We start from the raw sequence: 25350 nt of genomic DNA on the forward strand, positions 1-25350 counted from the left end.
AAGAGAAGTGGATGCAGTTACTATTACAAGAGAGAAGGTGCTCAAAAAGCTGAAAGACCTAAAGATACTTAAGTCACCTGGATCAGATGAACTGCACCCTAGGGTTCTGAAAGAGTTAGCGTTAAGAGATTGTGGTGGCATTGGAAACGATCTTTCTAAAGCTGGAGATAAACAGGTATTAAGATCTCTGCCCCAGATCAATGAAAACTCATTCAAATTCGGGAACTGATTAAATAATGATTTATAAAATTCCGGACAATCCTGCCTGACGAACCTGTTGGAATTCTTTGAGATTACAAGTAGGATAGATAAAGGGGATGCAGTGGATGTTGTAAATTTGGACTTTCAGAAGGCCTTTGACAAGGTGCCACAAATGAGGTTGCTTATCAAGTTGAGAGCCCATAGTATTACAGGAAAGTTACTAATATGGTTAGAGATTGGCTGATTGGTAGGAGGCAGCAAGTAGGAACAAAAGGATCCTTTTCTGGTTGGCTGCCAGTGACTAGTGGTGTTCCGCAGGGGTCGGTATTGAGTCCACTTCTTTTTATGCTGTATATAAGTGATTTAGATGATGGAATAGATGGCTTTGTTGCCAAGTTTGCAGATGATACGAAGATTGGTGGAGGGGCAGATAATGTTGAGGAAACAGGTAGGATGCAGAAGGACTTAGACAGATTAGGAGAAAGGGCAAGAAAGTGGCAAATGAAATACAATGTTGGAAAATGCATGGTCATGTACTTTGGTAGTAGAAATAAACATGCAGACTGTTTTCTAAATGGGGAGAAAATCCAGGAATCTGAGACGCAGAGGGACTTGGGAGTCCTTGTGCAGAACACCCTGAAGGTTAACTTGCAGGTTGAGTCGGTGGTAAGGAATCCATGTTAGCATTCATTTCAAGAGGTCTAGAATAAAAGAGCAAGATGTGATGCTGAGGCTTTATAAGGCACTGGTGAGGCCTCACCTTGAGTATTTTGAACAGTTTTGGGCCTCTCATCTTAGAAAAGATGTGCTAGCATTGGAGAAGGTTCAGAGGAGGTTCACAAGTCTGATTCTAGGAAGGAAAGGGTTATCATACGAGGAATGTTTGATGGCTGTGGGTCTGAATTCACTGGAATTCAGAAGGATGAGGGGGGATCTCATTGAAACCTTTCAAATGTTGAAAGGACTAGACAGAGTAGATGTGGAAAGGATGTTTCCCATGGTGGAAGAGTGTAGGACAAGAAGGCACAGTCTCAGGATAGAGGGGCGCCCTTTCAAAATTGAGATGCGGAGAAATTTCTTTAGCCAGAGGGTGGTGAATTTGTGGAATTTGTTGCCACATACAGCTGTGGAGGCCAGGTCGTTGGGTGTATTTAAGGCAGAGATTGATAGATCTTGATTGGACATGCATCAAAGGTTACGGGGAGAAGGCCAGGAACTAGGGTTGAGGAGGAGATAGAAGAAAGGATCAGTGGAGCAGACTCGATGGCCTAATTCTGCTCCTATGTCTTATGGTCTTATAGACTTTCTCTGGGCCCTCCAGTGCCAGCACGTTCTTTCTTAGATGTGGAGCCCAAAACTGCACATCGTATTCCAATGTGATCTGACCGATGCCTTATAAAGCCTGAACATTACATTCTTGTTTTTATGTTAAAGTCCTCTCTAGATGAATACTAGCATTGCCTTGACTTTCCTTACTACTGACTAAACCTTCAAGTTAACCTTTAGGAAATCATGTACAAGGGCTCCCAAGTCCCTTTGCGCCTCTGGTTTCTGAATTCACTCCCCATTTAGAAAATAGTCTACACCTTCATTCCTTCTACCAAAGTGCATGACCATACCCTTCCCTACACTGTATTGTATCTGCCATTTCCATGCCCATTCTCATAGTCAGTGCAAGTCTTTCTGCAGTCTGCCTGTTTCCTCAATAGTACCCACCCCTTCTCTATATCATCTGCAGACTTGGCCACAAAGCCATCAGTTCTGTCATCCAGATCGTTAGCATGTAATGTGAAATGTAGCACACTCAACACCAGCGCTTGCACAACACCACTAGTCACCAGCAGCCAACCAGAAAAGGGCCCCTTTACTCCCGCTCTTTATCTCCTGCCAGTCAGCCAGTTTTCTGTCCATGTTAGTATCTTTCCTGTAATACCATGGAATCTTACCTTGTTTAGCAGCACCTTTGTCAAAGACCTTCTGAAAATCCAAGTAAACAAAGTCCACTGATTGTCCTTCGTCTATCCCGCCTGTTATTTCCTCAAAGAATGCAAACAGATCTGACAGCAGGATTTCTCCTCGAGGGGGAAATATGTTCACTTAGGCCTGTCTTATCATCTACCTCCAAGTGCCCTGAAACCTCATCTTAATGGACTCCAATGCGTTTCCAGCCTTTGAAGTCAAGCTGACTGGCTCATAATATCCTGCCTTTTGCCTTGCTCCCCTCTTAGACTGGAGTGACATTTGTGATTTTCCAGTCACCAGAAGCATTCCAGGATCTAGGGATTCTTCAAAGATCACTACTAATATCTCCACAACAGCAACCTCTGTCAGAATCCTGGGGTGTAATCCATCTGGTCCAGGTAGCTTATCTATCTTCAGACCTTCCTGCTTCTCAAACACCACCTTCTTGGTAACAGCAACTACATGCACATCTGCTTCCTGATACTCTTGAATTCTGGCATGCTGTTGCAGTCTTCTGCAGTGAAGACTGAGGCAAAGTACTTTTCCTTGTTCCCCTTTACCACCTTCAGCATTATTTTCCAGCAGTTTGATGTTCAGTCTTGCCTCTCTTTTACTCTATATATCTGAAAATACTTTGGGTATTCTCTTTTATATTATTAGCTAGTTTACCTTATTATTTCATCTTTTCTATCATTATAGCCTTTTTAATTGTTGGTTTTTAAATATTACCAATCCTCTAATTTCCTACTAATCTTTGCTATATTATATGCCCTCTCTTTTGCTTGTATGTTGTCTTTGACTTGTTTTCTTTGGGATAAACTGATCCTGCGTCTTCTGAATTACTCCCAGAAACTCCAGCCGTTGCTGTTCTGCTGTCAACGCTGCTAGAGTCTCCTTTCAGTCATCTTTGAGCAGCACCTCTCCCATGCCTCAGTAGTTACTGTTACCAGTATATCTGATTTTAGCTTTTTCCTTGAAAACTGCCATCCTGTCACAAACCAGAGAAAATCTTCAGATGTTGGAAAACCGAACAACATACACAAAATGCTGGAGGAACTGGCAGCATCTATGGAAAAGAGTATAGTGGACGTTTCGGGCCGAAACTCTTCGGCAGGACTGAAGTTCCTCCAGCATTTTGTGTGTGTTGCCAGCCTCAACTGAAACGTGTGATGTACAATTTGAACTTTACCTGTGTTCTGCCCAAAAGATAACAACAAACCTTTTAACTGAAGGGAATTTGACATCACTGTAGCGAAGTCTACAGCTTAACTGACATCTTCACACAAGCCAGATCTCATAAGCTGGTTGCAAAATAATCAAAGTACAGTGAGCTGTAGGCTAATTTTTGTAGATGCACGCGGTGGTATCAGAGTCCAGTAAGGTCTGGAGTATTAGCAGGGTTACCTTTCCATAGGGGAAATTTTTTCCGTGGAGTTGATGATAAACGGCCTCATATCAAATTGCACCACCATTTGTTTGCAAGCAGAGTGGATTCTGGTTAATGGAGGTGGGGGAGAGGGCACTGTAGCGGAGCAGCATGACCCTATTACATCTCGGGGCATCAGTCAATTCCTATGTCAACTGTGAGGAGTCTGTATGTTCTCCCCACGGAATGTCTGGGCTTTCTCCAGGTCCTCCAGTGTCCTTGTATAGTCCAAAGACATACCAGTTAGTAGTACCAGTTAATTGGTGTTATAAATTGTCCCATCATTAGGATAATGATAAATTGGGGATGCTGGGCTGTGCAGCTCGAAAGGTTGGAAGGGCCTATTCCATACTGTATCTTTAAATAAAATAAACAATGGGACCAGTATACCTTGGCCCAATTAAGCGGCTGCCCTAATTAGCTGAAGTTTCATGGAAAATTTTAAAAAGATATAGAAAAGACAAACTGCCATTTAACTGAGTAACAAATTATGTATTTCATGAAATACAGAACAAATTAGAACACCACCAATACTACTACAGGACTATAAAACTGTGTATTAATTTCTAATAGTTATTGACAGAGGAATTCTTCCAGTGTATGCTGCTGTATTCTTTTGATTGGCTGTAAATGAACAAAATCAGAGCCAACATTTTAACATTCAAGATGATTGTTGATAACTTCAAATTCTCCATAGCTACTAACTTGCTGAAGTAGTGAAATTGTTTCATTTTCACTTCTGGCTGTTTCTGGAATCTTCAAGCCTGAATGCTTGAAACCACAGTGAGCAAAACTGTTCTGAATTGTCCTTTTGCTTATTTCTTGTGGACTATCGATGACAAAAATCACTGCTTTTTGTACAGAAACACACACATCTGAGGCTATCTGTAAGCACAGTGTAGTGTCTAACGGCCACACAATCTGCACATGACTGATGCTAATTAGAAAAGTTTGGCAACGGTCTTTTGTCCCAATTAGTCAGCAGAGTGTTTCAAATAAACGAAGGAATCCCAGCTATTTTTTTTACTCAGTTTTTGTTCATTCAGAGTTGTCCCAAATAAGCAGCTGCCCCGATTAACCGATGGCCCTGTTAACCAGAATCCACTGTAATCTGATTAGTGTCAGTTTTCATTCTCGTAGCAAAAGTTAAAACCTATCTCTTTGTTTCCATTTATTCACTGTTTCATTGTTGAAAGATCAAGTGGTCTGGGTAATGATCACCACCCCATTTTGTCCAGCAAATGCAAAGCAAAGATGTTTAGAATATTCTGAACATCTGTTTAAGAGTTCAAGCAACTTTTCATTTCATTCGCTCTTTGGTATTGGAAGCCAAATGTAAAATAATGCACACAGAATGCTGGAGGTATTGTGTGTGTATTACTCTAGATTTCCATCATCTGCAGAACCTCTTGTGTTTAAGCTCAACCTTAAAGCCTTTTTCATATCTGTAGTTTGTGGTTGTTTTATTAAATAGCATATATTTTAGATAAATCAGAATCAACCTTTTATAGATATATCCCAGAAATATTTATTGCAAAAATAAACAGTAAGATTGACTAAGCAGCATACAGTGGCTAACTTAATAAGATGTTAGCCTATTTGAATATTGATTGTGAGAACAATTAACAGTTCTAAAGAAATACTTTGCTCTCTTGCCCAGGTTCAATACTGGCTGAACAGTATAGTTGGGTTCGTCTTAAGCTGTCAGTGCTGCTGAAAACCTTGTCTCATATTTACATTGATATCAAGCAGCCCAGGGAGATGTCTGTATGGTTGCTGGGAGAATAGTATCACAAAACATCTTCGTTCACTTCCAGCTGCTTAGTTCAAAGTAACATTGGCAGTGGTGGATTATGTGTTCCTGAGTTCAGGGATGCTGGCATGTGGAGAGTTTAGGGACCCTGCCCATCTGATTGTATCCTAGAAGTTGCCAAAAAATTAACAAATAATTGTGATGGTATTTCAGCATGCTAGATTTGCTCAAATATTGAAGATTTTTTTTGAAAAGAAGAGGTTTTTTTTTGGAAGAATGTTTAAGCTAATTTTTGCTCTGTCGGAGTAGTTGAACTTAGCTCAGTTATCTTTTTAAAGAATCTGAATTTGAGCAAGGATCACCAAAGCAGATAGGATAGTGACATTTAAGAAATATTTAGATAGACCCATGAATATGTAGGGAATGGAGGAAATATAGATTTAGAATTTATTTAAATCCTACATTTGTCCCACAATGTGAGGGAGTAAAAACCTTTGCATTATGACTGTCACAATGTACAGATGTGAATTTAAAAGTCTAATGGCTTGTAGAAAGAAGCTGTCCTGTAGCCTGTTGGTCCTGGCTTTAATGCTGTGATACCATTTGCCAGACGGAAGCAGCTGAAACAGTTTATGGTTGGGGTGACTGGTGTTCCGGATGATCCTCCAGGCCTTCTTTCTGCACCTACTGCTATAAATGTCCTCAATGTAGGAAAGTTCACATCCACAGATGCGCTGGGCTGTCTGTACCACTCTCTGCAGTGCCCAGTGATCAAGGTTGGTATAGTTCCCATAGCAGGCAGTGATACAGCCAGTCAGGATGCTCTCAATGGTGCCCCTGTAGAAGGTTGAAGATTTGGGAGCCCATGCCGGACGTCTTCAGTCGCCTGAGTTGGAAGAGACGCAGATGTCCTTTTTTTGCCACAAAGCTGGTGTGTACAGTCCAGGTGAGATCATCGGCGATGTGTATATCGAGGAACTCGAAACTACTCACCCTCTCAACTGCAGTCCCATTGAAGTTGATTGGGGCAAGCCTGTCTCCATTTCTCCTGTAGTCCCCAGTCAGCTCTTTTGTTTTCTTGTCATTGAGGGAGAAGTTGTTAATCCTGGCACCACTGTCAGGGCGTCAGCTTCTCCTCTGTAGACTTTCTCATCTCTGCTAGAAATAAGGCCGATCAAAGTCGTGTCAGCTGCGAATTTGATCAGCAGATTGGATTTGTATGTGACACTGCAGTCATGGGTGTAAAGTGAGTTGAGAAGGGGACTCAGGACACACCTGCGTCAAGAGTCAGAGGGGCAGAGGTGAGGGAGCCCATCTTTACCACCTGTCAGCGATCCAAAAGGAAGTCTAGGATCATGTGCAGGCAGAAGATACGTAGTTTAAGTTGGCATGAAGTTCAGACATTGTGAGCTGAAGGGCCTTTCCCTGTGCCGCTGAACTGTCTAATCCACTGTCACTCCATTTTTGCCACAAATACCTAAAGTTATGAACAAGGCTGTTAGGATTTTGAACTGGCATTATTGCTAATAGTTGGAAATCCTTTAGTAATTTATATTTTTAAATGAGGAAATCAACTACTTGGTCTGAGGTAATAACATAGAGGAACATTATCTATTTTGTTTATCTTCCACTGTAATATGCAAGTTTGGCTGTCTATTCCCAGAACACACAGTGGGCTTACATCAGCCCCCCATCATTTGACATGTCGAGTAAGTAGAACTCATCAAATAGTTTATTTTTTCTTAAAAATGATGAGATTAAGCTTTCTGGCAGTAAGGTGAATTAATGACCACTTGACGTGCTGAAAGTGGAGTGCTTTGATCTGCCTCATTGGGTGATCTTTTACTTAATAAGGCTTCATTTTAGAATCAAACCTTCAAACTAAAATCATTAACTTTGGGCTGCTCCATAGTCAAGTGAAAAAACCTTTGTAAACCATTATTAATCTTCATTTTTTTATCTAAGGGCATGATAATTGCATAATTTACTCCCAGTGAGAAATAACTAATTGTAAATCCATTGTCCGTTTCTTCCTTGATAACACACTGTAGTGAATTTTTGATTTTTGTTTTTCCTATCTACAGAATCTACACAGGTTACACAAACCCTGCAGACAAGAGAAAAAGTTGCAGGCCTGTATTTATGTATTCAGTTCAAAGATGCGTTACAATAAAGTGTACAATATTATTGAATCTCTAAGACCTGTTTCAAGATTTATATAAACCAGTTAGATATTTCCCAACAATTTCAGTATGAGCAACATGCTTCAAAGTTGCTGGTGAATGCAGCAGGTCAGGCAGCATCTCTAGGAAGAGGTACAGTCGACGTTTCAGGCCGAGACCCTTCGTCAGGACTAACTGAAGGAAGAGCTAGTAAGAGATTTAAAAGTGGGAGGGGGAGGGGGAGATCCCTCTCGGCCTGAAACGTCGACTGTACCTCTTCCTAGAGATGCTGTCTGACCTGCTGTGTTCACCAGCAACTTTGATGTGTGTTGCTTGAATTTCCAGCATCTGCAGAATTCCTCGTGTTTGCGAATTTCAGTATGAAGTCAGAATCTTGTAAAGTTTCTTTCATTTCTTAGTCTCTCATATTCTAGGTTTCAGTTTCCTGACGTGTTGCTGAATATCTCAGAGCATATCTTGTCGTTAGTCTTAATCTTTCCATGTAGGAGATGTTCACTTTGTGTTTCGCAGTTTGTGTAAAATTATAGCTAAACTGAGCCCTTAGTATAATGGAGATCTGTGGACATTCACTGTAGTCCACTAATTGATGAACTTCAGCTTCTGATGCAGCAATCCCTAGACATTAATATTGACCTGTTCTGCCTCACCATGGGCTCTAAGCATCAACTTATCATTCTGCTGATACCTCCACACTTCTATTTTGTTGCTTCAGTGCCATAATATTCAGGTCTTTCTTTGTATTGTTATTGTGTATTGACCAGCTTTAAAAACACCATGCAGTTAATACTTCACAAAGGAGGAAACAAGATATTACAAGCAACTCATTAAACCACTGGAATATACTTGGGGAGTTGCTGATTTAATACTTTGCAAATTTCACTTGGCATCAATCCTGAAACTAACTATCTCAGATTCTGAGAAATAACTTTTTGCCCCTTCCAGTTTTACCTTATGTTTAGATTAAATAAGGGCTAAAAAGAACTTTCTAGGAGTTTGATTGGGGCAAGTAGATTTATAATAATTTGTCTATCTTAATTGTGAATGTTAAGTCTTTGCTGTTCAGTTTCAGATGATGATGTGTGAAAAATGGATTCCTTAAAACCTTACACAAATGGATTCCGTATTGCTATACACACAATCTAAACTAATCTAAAACTCTACAAGTCGAAATGGCTATCTGTGCATTGTCTAGTATTCCTCTGAATTATCCACTATGATATATACAAGAAAGGTTAAGAAAGATGAAACATTGATCCTTTCATTAAAATTCTTCCATGAGTATTCCCCACTTCCTTCCTGTTATGTTTTCTATCCTATATTTCAAAATACAGTGGATTCCGGTTAATTAGGCCATCTGTTAATCGGGGCAGCTGTTTATTTGGAACGTATTTTAAGCATCAAACATGTCGAGAAACTAGCCGGGATTCCCTTTGTTTATTTGGGACACTTAATTAGGACAGGAGCTGATGCCAAACAGTTTTTAATTAGTGTTTGTCGTGTGCATGTTGTGTAGGCACTACACTGTCCTTCGAGCAAACAGTCTTTAAATAACATCATGTGTGTGTTTGTATTCAAAAAACAGTGATTTTTGTCACTGGTGGTTGATGAATATTAAGCAGTAAGACAGTTCAGAACTATTTTGCTTACTGCATTTCAAGCATTTAGGCTCAGAGATGCCAGAAATGAAACGATGTCATTACTTCAGCAAGTTAGGAATTATGAAGAATTTGAAGGTATTGACAATCATCTTGAATGTTACAATGAGCATGAAGATTTGGAGGATGCAATCACTGAAAGCATTGTATAAATGCAGTCCATTATCTGCACTAGGTAACTGTGCAGATTTTGTTCATTTACAGAGAATCAGAAGAACATGGCAGCAGACTCTGGGTGAACTCCTCCATTGATAACTATTAACTAATGCACAGTTTTGTAGGACTATAATAGTACTGGTTGTGTTCTAATTTGTACTGTTTCATATAAACACACAATTTGTCACTCAGTTATACAGTAGTTTGCCTTTTTTATACCTTTTTAACCCTTTCCATGAAACTTCAGCCAATTGGTGCAGCCACTTAATTGGGCCAAAATGTACTGGTCCAGATGTGTCCCACTTAACTGGAATCCATTCTGTATCTGTTTGTTCTGTTCCAGTCAGTCCTGAGGCTCTGCGTCAATTCCTGAGCAGGCATATCTGTATCATGTGGAACTTTCCCCCTAATTCTCTGCTTGTTGCCTCTGTCTGTCAAAGACTGGTTTCAAAACTCATTTTGGTCATGCCATTGTTGTTTTACAAGTTAAGTACTCCTTAACCGAAAATCCAAAATCCAAAAACCTGTGGGATCCAAAATTTTTTTGAGCACTGACATGATGTCACAAATGGAAAATTCCATAAGGTGCTGAAAAGATTTCCTGGTCTCTGCGTCACAGAGAGCTCTGAGAAGTGATCACACATATGTAATGAACAGAAGTTAGTGAAGAAGAGAAAAACACCGTGTAAAGTGAAAAATTAAGATCTTCATCGTGTATTGAAAGAGTGGATTTGTCAGCTTTGGACTGAACATATGCCACTTATCCTGATCCTGATCCTGAAACAAGCAAAGATCTATCACAATGCTCTGAAAATTGAAGGTAATTGTGAATATTTTGCAGACTGGTTGTGGAAATCTGGGCAAAGGCAGGGCATGAAAATTTTAAAGTAGCACAGAAATTCACTGTTGATTTTGCCAATTCATTGATGAAAATCTTAACATCAGAACAAGCATATACCTTACATAAAACCTTGAAAAAAAGTAAAATAGTGTGCTGTAACCTTTTAATCAAAACACGACGTTGTAGGTGGAGACTGAAAACCTGCCATTGTTGTAGTTCAACAGCTGATTCAGGTACTCCCCAAAGCTGTTGTGTTGCTTTTGTTGCCCTGCACACATTATATTTTAATTATATTAATGGTATGTAATAATTTTTATTGTTAAGTACATATGTGTGATGAACAAGTGTATGACAAAGCAACACACACAATTCTGGAGCAACTCAGCAGGCCAGACAGCATCTATGGAAAAGAGTACACATTCGACATTTGGGGCCGAGACCCTCAAAGGACTGTAAGACAAGTGAAAGACAAAGATAGTTTACCAGTAGCACAAAATTCAGGGTAGGAAATTTTGGCAATCCCAAGCTACCTCATTATATATTAAAAAATCCAAAATCCGAAACAGTTCTGGTCCCAAGCATTTTGAATAAGGGGTACTCAACCTGTCTTACATTAAAGTCATTCCTGCTCCATCCAGTAAAGCTATTGTACTTGCCAAATGCTTTATAAGTTACTGTAAATTTGGTATTAAACCTAAGGCATTTAAAACTTTGAATGACAGGAGATTCAGAGAACCGAAAAAATATCATCTTGTAGGGGTGAACATACAGGTTTTGTAACAGTACAGGGTGTACTTTTGATTTTTTTTTGTCAGGATAGATGCACAAGGGACACCTGATAAGTTTTCTGTTCGCCACTAAAATCACGATTACCTGTTCCCCTTCCTCCCTGCAACCTACTGAATGAAAATGAATGAGGTTTAATGAGGGAAAATATAGCTTTCATTGGGAGCGGAAAGTTAATTTTACTTTTAAGTATTTTGAAACATGCTGTGGTGATCGTAAGAAAGTAAGTTGGGTTGGTTTAGGTTGCTTTTTGTGGTTGAATTATCAAAGGGAATTGAATCACTGCATTCTGTTACAGTTACGCTGGAACTCCCACATGAAGCAGCTGAGGATTGCCATGTCATTTGACTGCTTCATGATGAGCAACAAATGTGCTAAATACGAGAGTAATTGTCACACCAACAGTGTGTGGTCTTGTACCATCACAGAATCTTTATTAGCTTACAGCCCGAGGCAGTTTCCCAGTCAGGCCTGACTTTAAGCTTTATTTGAAGTGAAGTGTTTGGTCAATATTTTTAAAAGTCTGTATTTCTAGATGTAATAGGGACGGTAGATAAAATGGAGCAGGGTGGAGGTCACCAGCCATTAATTACCCTTTGCCCTCTATGTGATTATTCCTCTTAGCATTCTGTCTCCACTAAATGAAGTTGAGTTGTTAGCTTCCACATGTATTTGGATCAATGTCAGTGACAAGATTGCTGAAGGACTGTTAACAGAAGTGAACTCAAAAGTCAGCTCTAATATGTATTTTATAAAAGCTGAAATTAAAAAATGCTCTGAAATAGTTAAGGAAGTGTGTTGGTGTATCGCATATGTGCGAAGATGTTCAGACTAATATTTTGTTTAGTAAACCCTGCTGTATTAGGTTGAGTGGAGAGGTGGGTTGAGAGAGGGAAGTTAAAATCAAAAATCTCATGAAATGCTTGGAAGTGGGCAAGGCCTCTTGGCATAGATTGTTTCCTTGTTCTAATTTTTATTCCAATTTTTTTCCACTGAAGCTGTCACATCCATCTGATTCATTCCTGCCGTAACATTTCATTATAATGTACAATTCTGGCCTCCCAGTTTCTGTTAGTGGGCGTCAAGGGCTAAGGAATTAGATTTTTCTTTCACTTTGACTGATGCAAAACAGTTTTATGACAACAATCATAAGAGTTACTGGGGCTTTTCAGATGAATGTTTGTATTACCCACCAGTGTGGGATGACACTTTGCCATTATTGAATTAATCTGTTTTTCTGCTGCTGTTTAACTGACTGTCAAAATAACATGTCGCAAGAAATGGCTATAATTTGCTTACAAAAGCTACAGCAAATATCTTAGAGCCATGTACTAAATTCCTAGGTTAACTTTAAAGCTAAAAACAGCTTCATTAGGTGTAGGTGAGATTTTAAAAAACAACCCCATTGCCTGCAATCCACACAAAGATATTACAAAGATAGGGCTTGGGGTGAGCTACCAGTCTGCTCCTAATCAGTAGATTGGTCATTTAAAAATTAAAGGGAGGCTCTGTGCTACATATTCATTCTATGACCCAAGGTTACACTTCTTCTCTGGGTTGTGGGAAACCTGACAGCCAAGGGAAGCGAGGACTAGTTCAAGCCTCTTAAACCCTGTGACTACTGATCAGTCAAAAATAGAGAAGTGTCAGAATATCACGTAAAGTAACTGTGAAATGGATGATTTATCTTTGCTAAGCACGGCACTGGATATTCCTATCTGTGAAAAAAATAGACATATTGTGAGAAATAGAAAAGTTCTATTGATCATGTTAAGTACTATTATGTATAGCCTCATCAAAAAAGAAGGCTTTTTGAAGCCCTAGAATCAATTGTCAAGGTCAGTTGTAACCTTCTTTAACCAAATAGAAATATCCCAGAATTTGCTTAATGGCATTTGGACTGCTGTGCTTTCATAACAGTAGTGTAAGCATTCATTAGAAGCATAGCTACTCTGGTGTGTGTCATAAGCCTGAAGCCTCATACAGCTTCTGAAGGCACTACAGTTTTGGGAATTCTCAAAGCATGTGTTCTTCTTGACTTCACAGCTATGGTGCAAACCCCAGCTCATAGTCAGAGAATTCATTAAACTGCCTTTTTATTATAGTCATTCTTTCCAGATTATTCTTTAAGTCTGATCCATTCCTTGTAAAAAATTAACTTTGTAAACTTAGTATCAATTGATGATATCAGTACTTTGAGTCTACCTTTGAAGCTTGAGAGTGCTCCACGTTTCATTTAAGAAACATAAACACAGTATAGCACTGGACACGTAGTCTATGATGTTAGCTGAACATCATGCCACTTCATACTTTATGCTCTCTTTCAGTGTATCATTGATATCCCTCTATTCACTTCATTATTCATGTGTCTATCCAAAAGCCTCTACAACTCCCTCAAACTGTCTGCTTCCACTGCTACCCTTCGTCACCCATTCCAGAAACTAACTTCTCTCTGCAAAAAAGCTTGTTCTTCACTTCCTTCTCTAACCTTAAAAGCATTTCCTCTGGTGTTACACATTTCTATCCTACCTACGCTTCTCAGAATTTAAGCCCCAATTTATCAGGTTTCCCCTTAGCTTCTGGTACTCCAAAGAGAACAACCCAAGTTTGTCTGAACTTTCTTTGTAGCTCAAATCTGGGGAGCATTCTGGTAAGCCTTTTCTGCACCCTTTCCATAATATCCATGTCCTTCCTACAATGGGGCAACAAGAACAGTGTACAATAGTTCCATAAGACACAGGAGCAGAATTAGGCCACTCAACCCAACGAGTCTGCTCTGCAATTCCATCATGGCTGATTTGTTAACCCTCTCAACCCCATTCTCCTGCCTTCTCACTGTAATCTTTAACACCCTGACTAATCAAGAATCTATCATCCTCCACTTTAAATATACTCCATACCCTCCCCCTCCTGTCTTCTATCATTTTGGATCTCCCCCTCCCCCTCCCACTTTCAAATCTCTTACTAGCTCTTCTTTCAGTTAGTCCTGACGAAGGGTCTCGGCCCAAAACGTTGACTGTACCTCTTCCTAGAGATGCTGCCTGGCCTGCTGTGTTCACCAGCAACTTTTATGTGTGTGTTGCTTGAAATTCCAGCACCTACAGATTTCTTCGTGTTTGCGAGTGTAAATCTGGAATTGTCCTTTGATGTTTAGCACATAAGATATTGAGCCCCACATTGGGCCAGCCAGACCTTTCCACCGAAAGCGTCTCCATATGGCCTGCTGTATCTTGTTTTGTCGAATAAAGAAGCTGCTTCATAGCTGCCAGTGCTTTTCTCCTGTGACTTCATTCACACAACAATAATTGCCACAAGTAAGTTTATAAAATATTATTCAATGTAAAATGTGCAGCATAGGTAAACAGTAAACAGCTTGCTGTCCTAGTGATGAGGCATCAATGATGACAGGGTGTTCATTGTTTTAATTTATTGCCATACAGCATGAAGTAGACCCTTCTGTGGGCGCCACCCAACAATTCCCCCAACTAATCATGGGACAATTAACCTACCAACTGGGAGGAAACCAGAGCACCCGGAGGAAACCCACACGGTCACGAGGAGAACATACAAACTCCTTACAGGCAGTGGTGGGAATTGAACCCAGGTCACTGGTATTGTAAAGCGTTGTGCTAACCACGACGCTGTCCTGCCACTTGTGCAGTTATTAGTCTCACAGCCTGGGGGGAAAAGTTGTTACCCAGTATGGGACTCCGAGTCCTGATGTTCTTGTTGCTCCTTCCTGATGGTAGTGGGTCAAGGATATTATAGGATGGGTAGCAGAGTTTTATTTTGAAGGCTGATATGATTTTAACTCTTCCAATCTATAATGGAAAAAAATAAAGATCAAAATTAATTGCTGTGGCTGTTCGATAAATACCTGTTCTAGTTATTCATAAAATTATATTGTTAATAAATATATGGTATGAATAAAATCTCATAGTATGTCAATTTTGATTTTGTAGGGCAAGTATTTCAATTTTCTAATGACAATGGAGTCACCACCTTTCCCCTGTTCATGCTGACTATCTACTTGTAGGTCATTGCCATTATTGCTGCTGGATTAGCTGCTCGGAAGCTATTCACCATAGCGAAGTATTTCCCTCTGATTATTTTATTCTTAATGACTCTCAGACTTGGAAAATACAAGACCTTCATGCAGTCTTCTCCAAAATGGTACAATAAAAATCATGAACTTGGTGAGGTAAAAGAAGTCCTTCGTCATATCAAGATGCTCTTTAACTGTAACTTAGTTTAGTGTGCCTCTCACTGTTGTAATTCCAGAGCAATGTCTCTGAAACCAAGAAAAATAAATCAACCAATATGATTATTAAAGCAAGGTATTGGAGAGGATGTGCTCTTCCTTGAATAGGTGTGTGAAAACTTTCATTACGTTGACCTGCATTACCTAGAAGTTACCACCTCCAGCAGCCCTGCTTCTTCATGATAGCACGGAAGAGAAGCCACAGCCTGGATAACCGTTGACTATCTGTTCATTTCCATAGATGCTGCCTGACCTGCTGAGCTCCTCCAACATTTTGTGTGTATTGCTTTAAAAAAATTCTCTGGAATTTATATGGAGCTCATAATTTACTTTTTTTTAAACAGCATGATTAATTCCAGTGAGCCTTGGCTGAAATCATACTGTCCTGCACCGACTGCTATAGACTAATGCTTCTTAAAGGTGGTAGCTCATGCACGGGTGAAGCAGAATGGGTCATAACATTGCAGTTCATCAACCAAATCGAAATACATCAAATCTCACCCCAAAGAATGAGCTACAGGAAGCGATTTGACCAAGGAAGCCTTTGCATTCAGGAGTACTCATTCTTAAGTGTGTGAAATGTTGCTTTTATTATTTGTGTTACCTTGCCAAAATGATGCATCATCATTTACTGAATGAGTGGGATACAATTTCTAAGTATATTTAAATAACTCTGCTTGTCTATCTCCAGGCACATTGTTGCTAAACAGAGCAACAAAAGTAGTTTTGTCTGTACACGCACAAAAATGTGCATGAACTCAGTAGCGCTTTTATCTATTACACAATGGATCAGTCCCGTAAACTGTTCAGTTTTGTCCCTGAGTCCCTTGACACTAATTTACATTGCATGGTAGATTGCAGATAATCAAACATAATAAACTGACACTTACACCTAAGTGTTGTATTGCCTGAGGTGATTTAGCTCAGTGCAAACCATTCTACTGCTGGTGTACTTTGCTAATTGCATCATAGATTTCCTCCTGGTGAACTCAAGCTAAATTAACACCAGGGCTTTAATGTACCTGAGTGCTATTATCATTTGTACAGACAACACTGCCAGATCCTTTTGCATTTAGTTACATAAACATTAGTGTTAAAGGATTGGCTGCTTGCAATTGTTGACAGACTGCAGCCTTATGGGAGCCTGAGGATGAAACCAATCAGGAAGTTAATGAGGAGAAAAATTACCACTGTGGCTGCACTGTAATTACATTCACACCAAGCAACAAAATGAGGTGTTGGTGGATTTGAACTCAGCTGTTATTTGTAAAGGTCAGGTGGGTCAAGAACCCTTCAATTGGTTCATGTATCTTCCGTGGCCAGTAACCTGATAGGTTATTATGGTGCAGGACTATTGTGGCTAGGCTGGTTTCACTTTTTCTTCCTTTTATGTGCTATTTTGCCAGCCGTATGTCACAGACAAGCATCTATCTCCTGGTTCTAGAAACAAATCAAGTTATTGTGGTTTGGTTAAGTTGTTATTTCAATAAATATTCTTGAGGTTGAGGACTCAACAGCAAAATCTATTTATGTAGATGTAAAGCGCAAAACAGGCCCTTCCAGCCCTCTGAGCCGCGCCGCCTAGCAACATGCCGATTTAACCCTAGTCTAATCGTGGGACAGTTTACAATGACCAATTAACCTACCGAGTGCTGCATCTTTGGGCTGTGGGAGGAAACTGGGAAGGAACGCTGAAATTGGACTCCGAACTCCGACGTCCCGAGTTGTAATAATGTTGCACTAACTGCTGTGCTACTGTGGCACCCCAAGTCAAATGTTTTCTTTATTCCGGGATAATTAACCATGTCGATTTATCGGAATGTTTAGGAATACATTTTCCTTTGCTTTAATAATGTGGCCTTCTTTTCAGTGGTAAGACCTGACGTAGATTGGGGGACCGCATTATCGAGCACCTCACTCCAACCACAAAAGCAGGGTTTCCAGACGGCCAACCATTTTGTTTCCAGTCCCCATTCCCGTTGCGACATGTCGATACATGGCCTCCTCTACTGCCATGCTGAGGCCTCTCTCGAGTTGGAGGAGCAGTAGTTCCTACTCTGTCTGGGTAGCCTCCAGCCTGATAGCGTGAATGTTGTTTTCTCCAGTTTAAGGGAATTTTCCCCCTCCTCCTTCAGTGTCACCTCAATGTAATAGCAAGGTAGTGGAAGGTAAATGGCTCATTCGTAATAAATACTTTGTTTTGCCTCTGAAGGAGCTTTCTGAAGAATTGATACATTGGATTGTTATACCACATGGGTAGCACTTTGAAAATGCTTGAGAGATCGTGAGGCCAATTTCAGCATTAGAATCATAGAAAAGTACAGCACAGAAACAGGCCCTTCAGCCCATCTAGTCCATGCGGAACAATTTAAGCCTACTCCCATCGATCTGTACTGGGCCATAGCCCACCATACCCTTACTATCCATGTACCTATCCATACTTCTCTTAGACGTTGAAATCGAGCTCACGTGCACCATTTGTGCTGGCAGTTTGTTCCACACTCTCTCTGAGTGAAGAAGTTTCCCTCTCATGTTTCCCTTAAAATTTTCAACTTTTACACCCAACCCATGACCTCTGGTTGTAGTCCCACCCAACCTTAGTGGAAAAAGCCTGCTTGCATTTACACTAACTCTACTTCTCATAATTTATTGCCCATTTGTTTGAAGCAAGCACATTGCCGGGTTCCATTGCTACATGGCTTCATAATTTGGAGCTGATGATCTCTGGCTGTCACAAATCCTATAGGGAGGAGGATCCCAGGATAATGCTGCAGAGAGAACCATGACCATACTGGCATCTGTTTACTCTCACTATTCCAGCCTTACAGAAAATTAATGGTAAAAGTTTGGTAGTTGTAATTTAGTGACTTGCTAGCTAAGGTACTTGAGATGCAAGCTCCACCCATTTTCAGTCAGGTTTATACAACGAGGCTGAGGATCCAGATTTTTATGTGCAGACTATCCATTATCTTTTTCAGGCAAGTGCACAAATTAAATTAATCAGCTTCCAATTTGGTGACTGGATTACTGGCAAAGAAACTTGAGAAAAGGGTTTGCAAACTAAAACTTATCTCCCAGTGATTGTTTTTCATCCACAAATGGCAGTATGTTACTACCAATGAAAACAAAAAATGCTGAGGGCTAAATCAGCAAGTTAGCCAACATCCGTCGAGGGCTATGGTCCATGGTTGGTCATGTCTTACGAACTTGATTGAGATTTTTGAGGAAGTGATGAAGGTGATTTGATTGATGAAGGTATGACAGCACTTCTACCTCCTTAGAAGTTAGCAAAGGTTTGTCATGACATCTAATGCTGTGACAAACTTCTGTAGATCTGGTGGAGAGTATATTGACTGATTGCATCAAAGCCTGATATGGAAATACCAATGCCCTGAAATGGAAAATCCCACAATGGATTTATAACAAGTAAAGCCTTACCCTCCATTGAGGACATCTATACGGAGTGGTGCTGCAGGAAAGCAGCTTCCATCATTAGGGCCCCCCCACCAAAAGATCATGCTGTCTTTTTGCTGCTGCCTTCAGGAAGAAGGTACAAGAATCTCAGGTTTAGTAACAGTCATTACCCCCCAACTATCAGGCTTTTGAGTCAGTGGGGATAACTTCACTTGCCCCATAACTGAACCTGTTCCCACAACCTATGGACTCACCTTCAGGGACTCTTCATCTCGTGTTCTTGATATTTATTGTTTGCTTGTTTGTTTGTTTATTTACTATTTTCTTTTGTATTTGCATAGATTGTTGTCTTTTGCACACTTGCCACTCTATTGGGTGCAGTCTTTCACTGATTGTATTATGGTTCTTGGATTTACTGAGCATTCCTGCAAGAAAACGAATCTCAGGGTTTTATATTGTGAGGCATATGTACTTGGATAATAAATTTAATTTGAACTTTGAAGGTAGAACAGTGGATGTTACTGACATGGATTTTAGTAAGGCATTCAATAAGGTAGGCTCCTGCAGAAGATTGAGATGATTGGGATTCATAATGACTTGGCTGCTTGGACTCAGAATTGGCTTGCCCATAGAAGACAGAGGGTAATGGTCAATGGGTCTTCCTCTGGCTGGAAGTCCGTGGTAGTGGTGTTCCATAGGGATCTGCAGTGGGACCTCTCTGCTTTTTGTGATACGTATAAGTGACTTGGATGAAAATGTGGATGGGTGGATTAGTAAGTTTGCAGATGACACAAAGGTTGGTGGCATTGTGGATAACGTAGAACTTTGCCAAAGGATACAGTTCAGCTTTGGATGTGGGCAGAGAAATGGCAGGTGCAGTTTAACCTGGCCAAGTGTGTGGTGTTGCACTTTGGAATATCAAATGTAAAGGGAAGGTATATGGTTAAAGGCAGGACCCTTAACAGTGTTGATGTAGAGGAAGGCTTTGGGGTCCATATCCATAGCTCACTGAGAATGGCTCCACAAGTTAATAGGGTGGACGAGAAGGTGTATGCTGTGCTTGCATTGGGTTCAAGAGTCAGGATGTAATGCTGTCGCTGTATAAAATTGTGGTTAGGCTGCAACTGGAGTATTGCATTCACTTCTGGTCACCCCATTATAGAAAGGATGTGGAAGCTTTGTAGAAGATAGTTACCAGAATGCTGCCTAGATTAGAGGGCAAGTTCTATATGGAGAGGTTGAGCAAATTTGGATTGTTTCTTCTGAAGTGGCAGAGGCGTAAGGGAGAGCATGGGAAGTATCTTTTCCCCAGTGTTGCAGTGTCTAATACTGGTTGGCGTGTGTTTGAGGTGAGAACGGGAGGGTATGGAGGGCTATGGTCCAGGTGTGGGCAGATGGGACAAGGCAGAATAACAGATCTGAACAGAGGGGATGAGCTGCAGGACCTGTTTCTGTACTGTGGTACACTACACAGAGAGTGGCAGATGCCTGGAATGTGCTTCTGGGATGGTGGTAGCAGAGGACGCAATACAGGTGCATAAGTGTTCTTAGATAGGCACGTGAATGTGAAGCAATTGGCAATGGAGAGATATAGACCATGTGAAGGCAGAAGTAATGAGATGTCATTAGCTTAATTAGTTTGGGATATCATGTGCCATAGAGTCTGCTGCTGTGCTGTATTGTTCTGTGTTCCAGAGGGAGAATAGAATACCATTTCAGGTTGATTGCAATCAGCATTATTGCAGGCTTTCTCTTTGTCCTGATTCCTGGCATGCGCTCACACAAGTATCACTTTTTCATAGGACTGTACTCAAACGTTTCCCACGTTATATTTCTAGACAATATGGAAATCACAAGATATACTGGAACATTGCTCCTAGCACCCAGCCTACCTCCTCCAGTGCCTATGTGCTTAAGTATTCAGGAGGAATTCCGGGATCATAATCAAAAGTAGAAAACATACCATTTCTACTTCCTAAAACAGAGGCGCAACCTAATTGTTAGACATCTCAGCTGCTGTCACTTTACTAAGCAAAAATTCGGAGCCCTTCTTGCAGTAAAGGACTAGCAACAATGCTTGCCCTTCTAAAATATCAGGGAAATCATTGTCACTTTAATTTTTTTTTGGCATTACTGTTCAATACTTATGTTTTATAGATTCTTATGAATCAGTTAAATGAATATCGTTCAGGCGTATAGTTTTCTGGTTTTGGCCATTTCTAGGAGACGGGGGGGGGAAATGGGAAGTTCGTAGGCGATAGTTGTTGTGCTCTAGTTGTAGAATGTATCTAGCATTAAGGAGTTGATGGATGGAGATAACCAGACTTCAGTAGGAAGGAGCTCATTCTTGCCTACATGGCATTAGGCTTAAGATTTCCTCTGCAAAATCCTTGTTACAGGCCACTGGTCTAAGCCATTGTGGCTACAGTTTGGTGGGATTCAAAACCATAATTATATACAGTTCCTACATTTTTCAACTGGCTGATATATTGATCACTTTCATCCTGATTAAAATATTATAAAGTGTCATGCCTTTACCATAACCTCAACAAAAAAGTATGGAGACGAGGGGCTAATTGGCTTGTAAGTTAAAGAGCAAAATAAATTGCTGGAGGAACACTGTAGTTCAGGCAGTATCTTTAGAAGGAGTAGACCCTTGATGTTTCAGATCAAGATCCTTCACCTGTACCAGAAGAGTAGAACACAGTATTTTACAGGGCTGGACGGGCCTTTCAGCCATGATGTTGTGCTGATGCTGATTTATACTAAATGCCTTTTTCCTGTGTATCATTATAGAGAGGAGATGCCCAGTATAAAGAGGTGAGGGGAATTGGTGCGACAAAATTTAATGAACGAATTCCGTTGTTTAGCTGATTATTCTCGTTGCTGTCATAGGGGATACTTTTGCATTTCAGATATAGAGCATGTTCTCTGCTCTGCCCAAATAAACCCAAGTCCAACTGTAGAAGAGAACCTGGTACTATAGGAGGATACTCACCATTTCCAGTAACAGCTTTCATTATAACTTATAATTGAAGTTGTTTAGTGTGTAGTTAGCACGTGGATGGAATGAAACTAGTTAAGTTATTGCACAGACAACTACTGCGACGAGTTACAAACTGTGCACCTTAAAGAGGAATAGCTCATTGCTGGAATCTGAAGCAAACCACTGCTGAAGGAACTCAGTGGATCAGGTACCATTTGTGGAGGCAGAGGGCAGCGTTTCAGGTTCCTCCAGCAGTTTGGTTTTTGCTGTATCTGATGATTTGCAGTCTACATGTCTACAAACTTTTATTTATCAACACAAAAAACTTGGCATATCCCCTTTGAAGCTTACCAATTGTTATCAACACACCATCAAAAACATCCTACCTGGACGCATCATGGCTTGGTAGGGCAGATGCTCTCCTGATGACCGCAAGAGAGTTGTGGAAGCATCTCAGCACATCATGGAAACCAGTCTCCCTTCCTACCTCAGTAAAGCAGGCAGCGTAATCAAAGACAGCACCCACCCTGGACTTTCTCTTTTCTCTCTCCTCCCATCAGGCAGAAGATACGACAGCCTTAAAGCATATGCACTGGGCTCAAGGACAGCTTCAATACCATTGTTATAAGTTTATTGAACAGTTCCCTAAATACATAAGGCGGACTTCACTCCAATCTACCTTGCTGTGGACTTGCACCTTACTTTCTACCTGCAGTGCACCTTCTCTCCAGCTGTTACACTTGCTTTTAATTACACTGTTGTAATTATTGATTTGTATAAACTGTATGCAAGATTTACACTGTGGTTTGGTATACATTGCAATTTTACCAATCATGGTATTGTTCTGAATAACCATTTTACTGAAATGTATTTTAGTCCCAAGTGTTCACAGTTCTTATAGTCTGTGAAGGGATGATGTATGCTTGGGAGATTGCCAGTGGTCAGTAGATGCAGATGAAGAGTAAATTTCCCTCCACAGATGCTGCCTGACCTGCTGAGTTCTTCCAGCAGATTGTTTGCTACTTCAGACTCCAGTATCTTTAGTTTCTTGTTCTCCAGATATCTGTACCATTCTCTGGTTGTCAATACCGCAACCATAACTAAAATTTGAAACGTTCAGAAACAAAGGAAAGCAGAAGAAGATAGAAAGCATTTTGGATTTATTTTAAAGGAGGGTGCAGTTTAGTGTGATTCGGTAGAGAGCTGCTTGCTTTTTGATCAATATCTCGCAGACTCACTTCTGACCTCCTTCATTCTGGCCTTTCACACTGCTCAATGGTGCCAACTTCCAAACAAAGAGCAGGGTAAGGGAAACAGAGTGGTTAAAATAGAGCACAGGACAGAGAGGAGGTGAAGGTGAGGAAATCAGACAGGATAGTGAAGGCTAGGTGGGCTCGGGAGGTGTGGAAGTGAATTAGAATGATAACTTGGCTGAGTTACTAGTTATGAAATTAATTTCTTTATGACATTACAAGAAAACAAAAATAATTTGAAATGTTTTGAAGAGTAAGGCTATCTAAATAGCAGGCTGCATGGGAGCATCTTTCTTACCTTGTTACCTTGAACCGTCTACTATAATTTTAATTTTCTTGGAGAAGGCATTCATTATTTTAGAATCATCATTTGATAATTTGCCTTCATTCCAGTTTCAAATCCCATTTTTCCTGAACGAAAGAAAACAATGTGATCTTTTTGTTCGCTTGTGATCAGGCAAAAATTCATTCAGCCTCCATGCCAAACTTAACAATAGAAAAGGAAGTGGGATCCTGTCAGAATAGGAACAACTTTGATCCCAACAGTGAGTGTATCCAGTTTAAGTTTGCTGACTCTCATGGGGTGACTGCAAAACTTACATGTTCCCTCCTCTGCAACTGTCTTGCCTTTCTCTTTAGGAATGTTTTTGCTCCCATAAAGATGAAGGATGTTAGTGCATTGAAATGTGGAACTTTTGTTACTAAGGCGATCAGTATCAGCATCAAGCTTTTGAGGGTAAATATTACACAGCCAGCTCTAGAACAAGTCTATTCCCCTCTGACAGTCACCTTATTCTTAGACACTAGTCCATTATCAGCTGTGTAAAAGAATTCCTTACATGTCAGCTTCACACTGTTGGTTATCCCATGGTACATCTGAGTGGGATTGCTCAGTTAGTTTAGACGTTATGTTGTTACCCTCTGCCCAGTCTGTGGAAGGACCATGGTTATTTTATAAGTGGATCTTTATAGCATTTGGGAATGTTCTTCCCCATTTGTCTGGACTAGATTGTGCTAGCTCACTGCACAGCCACAAATCACTTGAATTATAGTTTAACAAGTAACTTGTTATTATGGGATAAAGCAATGTTCTCCCAAATTATTAGAGACATGGAAAATATTAATCCAGGTTTTCACCGTTTTTCTTTCATTACAGTATTTTCACCTTCCAGTAATCAGGACTCAGGTTTGATCTCTCTGTCCAGCAGTTCCCCTGTCAGCAATGGAAGTATTAAACAAGAATGTGAATCTGTCGCCGACTCTGGCACCTTCTCTGTCGATTCCATTATTGAGAATGCAGAGTGAGTAGTGACAATGATGTTTAAACTGCTGGGTCATACCATCTGAAACCAGTTCTCCGCTGCAATGGAAAAGAAAAGGTTTTTGTTGTATTCCTTACACTGTTGTGGATAGCTTCAAAAACTACAGTTCAATAAATAATGCAAGAGCAATTAATTACTAACATTTTGCCACCCTGACTGAAAGTATTACTTGATAGAATAAAGATAAAATACCCTGTGGGGTATTATTTGCCAGGCTGCATACACTGACTCCAAATTCCCACTTTAAAATTTTTATGAATCATATGTACACTTTGATTGTCTAATTGTTAATTAATAATTGGCTGATTTTCAAAACTTTGATCATTCTGGGCCAATGGACTATCGTTTCTGTTCATTAACTGTGCAGAAAACTTATTGCCTCTTTTGTAATGCATGATGCTCTCCCTTGACCAGGAATAAAAGCTTTTCTCAGAACCACAAACTATACATTTCTTTTGTAGTCAAAGGGTATACAAATTAATATTGACAAAAGATAAACAAAAATCACTGTGCAATTAGCAAGAGCATATCACTAATGTCACTGATATTTTATCAAGATTTATCAAGGAACTTCGGGAAACAAACATACAACAACTGATTGAGTTTGAAACCCAAGTAGATATGCACATCTCTAGATCTGTACTACATGCCATTCTGTTTTTTCTTCTTGATATTTCCTAAAATTGAAGTTCGATATTGAGATTTGCTACTTTTTATCCTAAGGAGTTCATGGGCCTAAAGTTCATTTTTGTAATGTTAGTCGCATATTTATGTGAAATGTCCTGCTATTTTAGCAAACATATAAACATATCTCCAAGCTGTAAAAATGAGCAGAAATGTGAATATGTTTCCTATTATTCAAACAAAACCAATTATCTGTTATAAGTACCTAACAGCTGCCCAAACAGTTATGAAAGTTGTATAGTTCTAATCTTGATTCTTGGGACATTGGATATTTTTGGCATCATTGTTTGAGTTTGAGTTAAATTCTTCAAACTAGAGATAAAAAGATTTTAAAAGTCTAGCTTTGCATAGACAGAAAGAAGTGCAGATGTTGGAATCTGGAGCAACATGCAAAGTGCTGGAAGAACACAGAGGCCCTTCATAATGTTGCCTGACCCTCTGAATTCCTCTAGCAATTTGGTGATCTA

At 40.1% G+C, this 25350-nt stretch overlaps 1 protein-coding gene across 1 annotated transcript in view; it reads left to right on the forward strand.

Annotated features, from left to right (window-relative positions):
• Window positions 1-24182, forward strand: part of dmrt1 (doublesex and mab-3 related transcription factor 1) — a 115342-nt gene extending 91160 nt beyond the window's left edge. The window contains exon 5 of the mRNA XM_072281151.1: window positions 24034-24182. Within this exon, the coding sequence (XP_072137252.1) occupies window positions 24034-24182 (149 nt within the window). The remainder of the gene's footprint in view (window positions 1-24033) is intronic.
• The last annotated feature ends 1168 nt before the right edge of the window (window positions 24183-25350 follow it).

This window comes from Mobula birostris, chromosome 17, assembly GCF_030028105.1.
Source record: "Mobula birostris isolate sMobBir1 chromosome 17, sMobBir1.hap1, whole genome shotgun sequence".
Classification (NCBI taxonomy): Eukaryota; Metazoa; Chordata; class Chondrichthyes; order Myliobatiformes; family Myliobatidae; genus Mobula; species Mobula birostris.